Source organism: Branchiostoma belcheri, unplaced genomic scaffold, assembly GCF_001625305.1.
Source record: "Branchiostoma belcheri isolate BF01 breed outbred unplaced genomic scaffold, Haploidv18h27 scaffold124, whole genome shotgun sequence".
In the NCBI taxonomy this organism is placed as follows: Eukaryota; Metazoa; Chordata; class Leptocardii; order Amphioxiformes; family Branchiostomatidae; genus Branchiostoma; species Branchiostoma belcheri.
The window spans coordinates 133,346-144,333 of record NW_017802647.1 but is presented as its reverse complement, the minus strand read 5'-3'; the positions used below and the strand labels follow the sequence as shown (position 1 = coordinate 144,333).

At 41.3% G+C, this 10,988-nt stretch overlaps 1 protein-coding gene across 1 annotated transcript in view; it reads left to right on the top strand.

The window, feature by feature from the left end:
• The window catches only part of LOC109463297 (meteorin-like protein), a 29,431-nt gene extending 20,696 nt beyond the window's left edge, over positions 1-8,735 (top strand). Inside the window, exon 4 of the mRNA XM_019760044.1 lies at positions 4,793-8,735. Within this exon, the coding sequence (XP_019615603.1) occupies positions 4,793-5,127 (335 nt within the window). The 3' untranslated portion in view covers positions 5,128-8,735. The remainder of the gene's footprint in view (positions 1-4,792) is intronic.
• The last annotated feature ends 2,253 nt before the right edge of the window (positions 8,736-10,988 follow it).

Below are 10,988 nucleotides of genomic sequence, written 5' to 3'. Positions count from 1 at the left end.
TTGGATCAGCCACAAGCCCTAGCCACAAGTATGTCAAGAATGGAGAGAACTATATAGTTGAGGTGAACACAACCATCACTGATAAAAGAATATACATGTAGATAGATACCAGTAGACTTAGCACTTAAGTTAGATTGCACAGAATAGTCATTAGATTTAGACGAAATCGAGAAGTTTTGGCAAAGCCTCAGGGACAAACATTATAACCTAGTAAATAAGTAGTCATCATTTGGAAGTTAATTTATGGCAACCATATCACACAACAAATTCATTAACAGGTAAATACTAAACACCACTAAATAATAGACTATGGCAACAGTTTTATTGCCAGTCTTATTATATACTGTAGTATGGTGTTGGCAGCACAAAGGAAATGTTATTGTCATCTTCCTGGACAAATTCATTGACAAGATCCTACCCCTACCCCTTGACTCAAATGCAGTATATTAATCCACATCAACCATCAGTCTCCACCAAGGCGGTCCTCCCACCTCCGTAATTAGGTACATGTAGGTCAGTGGTTCAGTGGAGTCCTGCTACCCTGGAGTTGTTGGAGAGACACTCTATTCCTCTTGGAAACAAAGTCTGCATAGTTGGCATGCCAAGTGAGCAAGGCTAGGCACCTCTAGCAGACTCCCTGTGTTTACAAGGCTGGCTGGCCTCATTACAACTAATTTTTGGGAAGAAAATGAGAAGCAGACCCTTGTTCTCAAAAGATTACACCCCACAGCTAGCCTCTGCAAACTGGTAAACAAAGGTGATGAGGGGATTTAGGAAAAGTGTGCTGCACCTGTATGGATAAAGGGGTCACTTTTATACCTGTAATGTATTATATTGAACATGTGTTGAAGCCAAGTTTTGTAGTCTGAAAGATCATCAGGTAGAAATTTTGAATTTCACATTAAGACTTCATGGATCTTTGCTGGACTCCATTTCTCTGCCATTCCATCAATTGCTTCTAATTATGATCTTAGTCAGATACACCACATGTGAAATACAAGCCTTATACCCACTACCAGCCCTGTAGTATGTGAAGATCAGTTATTAGTCATCACTTTAATATCCATCTTCATAACAGTGAAGATTAGGAGAGCTGAAATCACACAGATGTGGAGAAATCCGGACCAAACCAGGGACTGGCTGGTATCCCGGCAAGCACATCTTGGCTATTGACCCTGGTGGAGGTGTTGCATTCCTCCACAGCTCCCCAAGACATCTTCTTTTGGCGCCTCCACCTAGGCAGCGTTATTAGCGGAGAGTAGGAATCCTGCAGGGTCCAAATTGAAACCACTGGGACAACGTTTGAGCCTCCTGCCTGAGCTGCAGCAATGCGCAGCAGGATGGCTCCCAATTACTGCACATAACCCACTGGCAGGCGTAAGCCAGGTTAATGCTGCTCACAGATAGGCTGGGGGTTGGACTCTGAGATGGGGGATAAGTTGCCGGGACCCCTGGGATGAGACCTGGTCAAGAATAACACAGAAAAACAGGCTCTGTTTATCCTTGGGTAGATTTTCTTGATCCCAGGTAGGAAATGAGGATCATAGAGTCCAGGAAATGTCTTGTCTGAAAAGTTAGCTCTGAAATATCTACTAAATAAGAATTCATCAATTGGTGATTTTTTTAAGAAAATGTATTTGATCGTTGATGTTCTTGTTGTGGCTGTACATTGTACCATATAAGGTCAACAACAGTGCAATACCTTCTATAAAACATATGGGATGGCAACTGGGATAACTAATGTAATGAGTACAGGATGGAGAAACTGTCATTGCATCACGTCATAAAACCATTTGGATGCCCCCTCCCACATTTTGTAGAGAAACAGAAAGTCCTGCCTGTCAAACCATCAGCTCAGAGAAAGATAAGAAATCTTACATGTAAGGATCACCCATCAAAACAATCAACATGCAATTTCCATGGTTGTCATTCAGATGGCAACCTTGTGGCAACCTGTTTTTGCTGAAAACACCAGCAACAGTATCAGCTGCAAGGATTACAAGGCAAAAATGTAGCCTTGTACATGTTCTAAATGTGATTGAAGACAGCTTGATAGGTAAAATTTATAGCTAAGTACTGGTATCCAACATACCAAGCCAAAAAATGCTTAGGATTGCTTATATTTGTATAATTTGCTGGGTTCATTAAAGGTGATTAAAACATTGATCAAACAAGCGGTAGGGGTTTAGCAACCCCTGGTGAGGGGTTCAATACATCTGATTTGCATGCCCTGAAATTAGATGGGCCCCTTATTTGCCAATTTGTATGGAAATATAATGAAAAGGCACTGTTCAATTATGCTCTTTGTCTGTAGGATAACATGGCTTTACCATCAGTAATTGATTTCTATTGTGTGGTGTCTGTGAAATCAGTGCATATGAATCCTAAAAAAAGATTTTTTTTTGAAGCGCATGACATGTTAATGGGTAGTGTGATCATATTTTATTCCTTTGTATCTTTACTGTATTAAGATTTACATAGAGCTTTTGTTTGATTGCATACAAAATGAAAATGTATGTGTCAGATCATCGTCAAACTGTGTTTGTAACTGATTGGGAACCAGTCAACTGGTGCTGTAAAAGTTTGTTGATAGTAACAAATGGATTATGTATGCTTCTATAAACCTTGCACCCTTAATCCATAGGGGGCTTAAATTCTTAAACCATACTTCTACAATCTGTAATGTTACAATTCCTTGCCAGGAGTGGTGGCTTTGTTTACATGTACTTCGTGATGCATGGCAAAAACACACTTTGGCTGTTGCCTGTTGTAGACAGATCTTTGTCATGATTGGCCCTTCCGTTTCCTCCTGTGTTGCATCATAGGACTACATCCCTTGATGAAATCTCACTCTGTATACCATACAGTAAATGTATCCCACAATGCCACTTATCTACCATCATTACTGAAACCAGAAATCCCACCTTGCAGATTTCTTCCTGTGGTTCCGTCTTAACATTCCAGACTTGCCCCAAGTCTGCGCCTTACATTGTCTCATGTGGGACAGATAACACCCCCAGAAGAAACTGAAGTGAACATAACAAGGACTGACTTCAGCTGCCAGAACTTGAGGTCTCTGTTATGCCAGGGCATTCTGTGTGCACTTGACCTTGTGACCTTGAGACTCAAGACTGTCTTGGATCTGCTAGCAACAGGGACTTAGTCTGGGGAGTGGGGCCCAAGGATGATAGACTCAATTAATTAGGGAACAGCTGTACCTTTTCAGTTGATGGCTTAATTTCCGTCAGACATTTTCAACTTGCACTTGAATAATGGGGTTGTCACTTGCTTGGAACTATAGAGGTTATGGTGTAAACAATTCACCCTTTTTCTTCCCTCTTTGTCTACAGCTGCCTGTCTGTGTCTACTTGTGAGCTCTTGTCTGATGTCAAACTGAGCATGACAATCCTTTCTCAATCTGTGCCTGTCCATCCTAGCATCTTCACTCATTGTCTTTCCATCTACCATCTCTAATGTCCACTGTGTTCACCTAAGCAGAACACTTTGATTTATTCCAGCATATTGAAATATTGCCCATGGGCTGTCAAATATGTGTTAGATTTTTCGTTGTGTTTTACAATCCATATACCAGTGGTCGAAATACTTTTTTTCAGTGCTCTGCAATATTGCAGAAGAGTCAAAATTTTGTTCTGCAATTTGGAAATACTTTCTGCAAAAACATACTAAAACATACTAATAAAAGACACAAAAAACAGTTACTCAAGTAGCTGTATATAATTTTGGTGCTACCTGAAACAGTCAGACTATTACGTTTCTCATCAGTGACACTAAGAGACTGAAGGAGTACTGCAGGTTTATAAGAAAAAACTATTGATTGATATGCAATTTAGTGAAGACATTTTTTGGAAGTCAAAAAGGAAACAAAAGATAGACAAGTCAAGACAAAGATGATGCAAATTAGTGAAGAAGCTCGAGCTCCAGTTGTTTCAGAACAGGAGCTCAAGTGTTGTCTGCCCTTGATAGGACCTGAGAGTGCTAGTTTGCTACGCCAAAAAACAGTTACTCAAGCAACTGGATATGATTTTGAAAACGTCAGACGTTTCAGCTTGTATCCTCTAGCTTTCGTCAGTGACTGAGAGACCAGAGGGGAAAGTAGGTTTATAAGTACAACCTGTTGATTGATATGCAAATAAAGTGAGGACAAATTTTGGGAAGTCAAAAAAGGAACAAAAGTCAGACAAGTCAAGACAAGATGATGCAAATTAGTCTGAAAGCTCCTAGTTTGCTAAATTGAAAACTATTGAATCTGGAGTCTATTTTCCTTCTGCAAAATTGCAGATTGTATAAATTTTTCTTCTGCAATTTTGAAAATCTATCTGCAGAATGCAGACTGCAGACAGGTATTTCGAACACTGATATACTCAGTGCTTGACACAATTCACAGGTGTGTTCACATTGTGTCCCAGACTGAGGACCACCTGTCCTGGGCAGAAAATATTTGACATTTTTCCAACAGCATCAAACAGTGGTATCACTATCAGTGTCTAGTTACTTGCTCTCCATGTTGGAAGACTTTTCACCTACAAGCCCACCTGGCACTAATGGATCTTTTCCAGTGTTACCACCCGTGCATGTTGTCATTGTATATCTCTTACTCGCATGCCAGGCTGAAAGTGAAACATCACACATGGTTGTTCTTCCACACTTCATCGGAAGACCTTTTACACCATCTTACAGACTCTATTATTTACGATGGTTCACACTTGATGAAGTCTGTGTCTATGTTTATACAGAGTTGACCTAACGGTTAGCCTCTCCTTTTATCTTCCAGTCGTGAAAGCAAGGATCAAGTCAGTGACAAACAATGCCGACACCAAGGAATCCACGCTGGAGCTCTCGGCAAGCCAGGTGCTGCGTCAGAAGGAGAGCATCTTTGTGGCCAACAGCCACGGTCACCACCACGGCCTGGTGCGGACGCCGCTCAAGTGCGGAGTGCAGCAGGGGGAGGGACAGTTCCTGATCACGGGAAGCATTCACTTTGGGAAGGCGCGGCTGGGCTGTGCACCTCGGTTCAAGGAATTCAAGAAGTTGGCAGAATATGCCACCAGGACAGGAAGGAACATGTGTAACATGGAGGAGGTGATCACTGGAAAGGATGATCTATGACCTGTTCTGTGGCCTCCACAGGAACCATCCCACCCCCCTCACCCTACCCTGCTGCTGTGCAGCTGAGCAAAAAAGTGGCCCAGTTCTTATATGGAAGTGATTCAACAGGTGATATTTTTGCTCCCAGTACAAAGACTCGAAAGAGGATACTTGCTATCACTTTACAACTATACCATGACCCTTTGCTACTGCAAATTTTTGTCCTTTCTTCCTCCATGTTGCACTCATGGAGAAACATTTACGGAGGCAAAACTTGGTCACCCTTGCCAAACATGGAATGTTTGTGCACCATATGTAACAATCTGATGGGACAGTTTGGGCACAAGGTCGTCACTCCCTGCAGTAGAGGTCACCTTGGCCCAGGACACACATTTGGTACGGCCATCTTTTGTGACCTTATGACGACCTTCAGTGCAACTTCCGCCCAAATATTAAATGATAAAGTAAACACCCCTAGAGGTGTATGGCCCCGGCCACCTTTCAGCAAGATACAGTTCCCAGGATGATTCTGGATGGAGTATTTCCCCACCTCAGAATGCCCAGGATACATCTGGACCTAATCAAGGGCCACAAGACTCCTTTGTTTATGTCTGCTGCCAAGACAAGCAAAGAAAAGCCAATGTCTCAATTTAGGGTTCAGTTCAGTGAAACAGTGACTTAATTTTGTGATCCCCTGGTCTAAAAGGTGACATTGACCAATATCAAGTACACTGTCATTAACACAAACACACCCCAGAAACACATTGAAGTAGTTGGCTTGGGAGAGAGAGGTCTAGTCTCAGCCAATGGGAGAACAGTTTACTTTAGCAGCAGCATTTCTAGTTGTTATGGCTAGAGGCATCATGGGTAACCTGATGGTTGCTAGGCAACCCCATAGGATAATGACTTCTCCATAACTATTGGATGCCAATCTTTATGGTTTTCAGATCTATCATTGTCATCTCAAACAAGGAAAATTAAACCACTTCCATGTATAGGAACTTACTTATGTGAATAATGATTATGTCCAGCACAGCTGAAGATAATTGCAGCTTTGGTCACAATCTCCTATTACAATACAAGTGAAATACTGTAAAATGCTGAAAAACTGGCAATGCTGAATCAAATTATTTTGGAGGAAGATTCAAACTGGCAGAGCATCATTCTAGAGAACTGTGTACATTATTACGTGGCTAGGAGAAATGTTAGTACAAAAGTGTTAACAAAACTGCCGCATTTACCAAAATGCAACAGTTGCCAGGTTTTCCCATTTTACAGTGCCTTCTGTATATTAATGTAAATAGGTGGAAAACCACAGATAATCTATTACGTTTTACCTGTAAATAATATCCTAGATTTTATCAATCAGTTTGCAATCATAACTGCACATGGTGAGAAAATCACTGATGCTTTCAATTCCGTTGTCTTTTAAATCCTCCGCATTTTAATAGTACCACGTCATGTTGTAAAGAGAAAAGACAATGATGTTTTAACTATCCACACTTTGTAGATACCTTTGTTTGCATTTAAGAAGAGATTTTGTGCAATACATACTCTTTCTGGAAAATATTGCTGTTGTAAAAGACAACATCATTCATTACTGCTGAAATGTTATCCTTGTCAAAAACATACTTGCAAGATCAAAATGTAATATACCATTATCATACCCCCCCCCTTTTAAGCCATAAAAACTTGATTTTATGGGTCACAGCTATAGAATTAAATCTGTGTGGCCTGGACATTGGCATTAGGCAGTACAAGTGTTGTGTTGACTTCTATCACACAATAAACTGATGTGATAGATGTAAAGGAACAGAATATTTTGTATTGTAGTATTAAATTGAGAGACATGTTTGGATATTCTGAAATCATGACAGGAAAAGCATCATTTGTCATCATCACTTGTGATATGGTGTAGACGTAATGCCAACAGACTTACAACTTCATGACCAATGGCTAAGCTTATCTCTAAAGATAAGACAGCTGTGCATTGCTGATTACAGAGATCATGGTGGTCAGTTCCTGTTGAAGTTGAACCACACACAGCTTTATGCCAATGTTCAATCTCACATTGTGATTTAGAACTCCTTGCTCCTTGTATCATAGTGTACACATCTTTGTCTGTAATGACCACCAAACAATATGTTATGCTGCTGTTGTGTTAAAAGGCATAATTAGATGTTGGCAATCATGATTTGTAATTCTAGACAGCTGACTAGATTAGCCTAGTTTGTGTAGAATTCTGTTTTAGATTATTCTACTGAAGAAGGCCTGCATTGTAGCTTATTCATGGTCCCAGCACAAGGATACAGGAAACAGATTAGGCATCAAATTCTTCATGTTTATTGGTTACCGGAAAGGTTGACGTAAAACCCTTAACGCCCCGGGCTAACCGGTAACCCCGAAAGTGGAAGGAAATCATCAACGTTGCTGACATGCTGCTGAAATTTTTGGAGAACTTGATAAGGACATCATCAGTTATTTTCTGAATCATCGGTTTCATGGGGTAGTTTTTAAAAGCTTATATTGGAAGATTTCTTGGAAACTAAATTATGTGCATATGGTACTGTAACTAGACACACAGATATTAGGATTATTTGAAAAATGAATGATGCTTTCATGGGATTTTTGGATTTTGTACAAACACCCCATGAAAACATCTGTTTGTCTCCCAGCTAAATTTACTCGAGTCTTTGATTTTTTTTCCACTAATTTGACAGAAAAAAGGAAGAGCTTTAGTTTTGTCACATTTTATGTGGATCAGGGTCGTTTAATTACCGGCTCTCATTTGGAACATGTTTCCTTGTATGCAACAAACAACCAGAGACGACGAAGGATTTTCAACCATTTTGAACCCAAATGTTTTATTTCCACACCTGGTAGCATACATCACTAGACCGTGGGAAAGAGAAGTCAGAAACCCATGGTGGTAGAGGGGAGGGAGCTTAGGGCCCTCATGCCCTTATTGGGAACCAGGACCTTTTTGGACCAGACCATTTGTGATTTAGGAAGACAGTATCTGGACGTATCGCACAAAAGGAGCTATCTTTCTAAATATGCCGTTCTAAAAAAGCTCATTGTGCAAAATGTATAGAAATTATACACCATCTGTGCTCTCTTGTGCTGGTGCCATGATATATTTAAAGCCTAATCATCGACAATGTTACAAAGTTTTCTACACTGCCATTTTCTTCATTGAGCTTTTGTATAAAAAAATTTGTTCATTAGAAGTGTGTGGTGTAATGGGACCACTTGTTTTAGCAAGATTTTATATTCCAATACAAATTGTAAGTTATTTGCATAAGCGATACAATCATATGAATGTACATGATAATGTTTGCCATACTTGTGTCACTCATTGAGAAAATGTTAGCCTTTTTTTGCTGTTTTTGTTCTGAAATTTATGCTTTCGTTGTTCTCAGCATGCTGATTGCTAGACGTTGTTGTTGGTTTGTAGTTTCTATGTTAGAGATGTGTTTCTTCAATGAGTGCGGAGTTACCTTGCTGTGCTGTACAGCGTTGCTTCATTTTTTTGTGCAGAAGACGACGTGTACCATACCAAAAATGATGTAAATACTACTTATTCCTGACAATGAAATGCTGGAATAAAGTGGAATATGGGCAATGTATGACCTGGTCCTCTTTTCTTTACTTGATTACAGTGAATTGGAGATGAATCTCTATGTGTGTACCCTGAATAAATGCTGTATTATATAGCTGTATAAAGAGGTAAAGGTGTTAGCCGCATTTAAAAGAGCAGAAAATCTTGATTCTCACGGAGAATTCGACCACACACCAGCGTCTCAATCACGACTATCAAAGAAGCACAATACAGTTGTAATTTTGTATTTTAGTAGGTTCAAAACGATGCAGGACGTGACACCATGTAAAATCAATGCCATGTGTGTTCCCCCCAAAGTGGGGAGTCTACATAGACACGGAATGGGCATTTTATAGCATCAGAGAGACCTTTGCTGAGACAATGGCGTCTCCAGTTCTGCTTTCAGTTGAGCCGATCTAATGAGCTCCACTGGCAAGAACTGCGCCGTAATTGCCCGTCCCACCTGCAAGGCGAGCTGACCACCCCACTGCTGAAGAAGCGGAGTGTGGACACAGGGTGTGGCGGGGCCGTTTGAAGGCACCTGTCTACCTTAATGAGGCGTGACACAGGTGACCCCGGCCGGTCGGGACGCCTCTTAGCATCTCGGCAAGGGCTCTCCCCACAGCGTCTTTTGTACGCAGGGTCTTAAAAACATCTTTCCCCGTAACTGTGTCAGATTTTAACGAGGAAGGGGATTCCTGTCTCGATTGTAACTATGTTGACTCGTGGAGTGCTCGCTAACCAGTGCAGTGGTAACGACCACTGTACCGGGGACAGGCTGGCGGAACAGATTTGCTGCTTTGGCACACCAGTGGTGAAGGACTGACATTTGTGATCTCTGGGTAGATGTAGGATCATGTGAGACTGAGCCGGATCCTACGCCTCCTTTGGAAATTATAACGTTGTCTTGCTAAAACATTGTGTAATGTTATAAACCCTACTAAATGAGCAGGAAGAGCACACATGAGCAAACTAGCAGAATCATAGACTAGAACATTTGCCCACTTTTTAAGGTATCTTTCGACAATATCGCAGTGCACAATCGATATTGTCATAGTATCCACTATTAAAGACGACTGACCAAGACACATGCTCTTGTGCCTCTGACAAATTTGTCCGCAGATTCAGGCCGAAGTTACTTTTTACCCACATGGAAACTTCAGGCGGAATTCCACCGTTCAAAACAGCGTGCCATGATCAAGATGAACAGGTTTTCCTCGAGAATTTGAATTGAAGTGCCAAGAAATGCGAGACCAAATCTGCTCGCGCTCGTTTTTCGCCTATTATCTCAGCAACCGCATAGTCTGCCACAATGGCCTCCCGGCTTTTTACCAAACGTTACTGGCGCCACACCGCCATGACAGCCGTCTTGACCGATGAGTTATGAGAAAGGTCAACCTCATCTGTTGGTATGGCAACCGAATGAACTTCTAGAATGGTCCGGAACAAAAGAGGAAGTCGGGGTGAAACCGCGAAAGGGCAAGGAACCAGCGGGGCCGTCTAGACTGGCGAGAACAGGACAATGGACGAGAACGGACAGACCCGCAAAACCCGAACTGACAAACGCTAGAATTTTATATAGTAGAACCAGGAGCCATCTGTGTACATTTTACGGATAGTGCTAAAACAGCGTTGTAATAAATGACGTTGTATTAATATCATTTTGTATTGTATTGTAAATTCGTTTTATTTTGCAAGTTCATGCCGGAGGCCTAACACGGCACAAAGTACAGAAAGAGTATATGTGTCAGTGTGTGCAAGCTATCAACGATCAACGATGACAAGTGGAACAAGTGATTATTCTAAGAACTGCTGCGACTGCTATATTATATTACCATACAAGATGGTTTGCCGACACCACTGACGGTTTGCATTTCAACATCAGCTGATCTTGAAATCATGCAAATAAGGCATAAACGGTCAGAGGTGTCGGCAAACCATTTTGTATGGTAATATAATATAGCAGTCGCAGCAGTTCTTAGAATAATCACTTGACGGTGGCGTCGATGGTCTGTGGCGCTTACGGTTCCTTGTTTTGAAGGCTGCATCGCCGCACATTGTAACCTTGCAGTTGCCTCTTTGTTTAAAAAGCTTTTCCGGTATTATGCCGAGAGACGCAAAACACCACCAATTCTCCAAAAACAGAGAAGACTTGTTTTCCGAGAAGTAATCATACTATTAAAGACCCGCGAAGCATTAAGGGAAAGGAGGCGTGACTGAGGCAAGCAAAATGTCTTTGAACCTGTCTGTGCCCCTATTCCAATGTCCTTTACTATCTTGA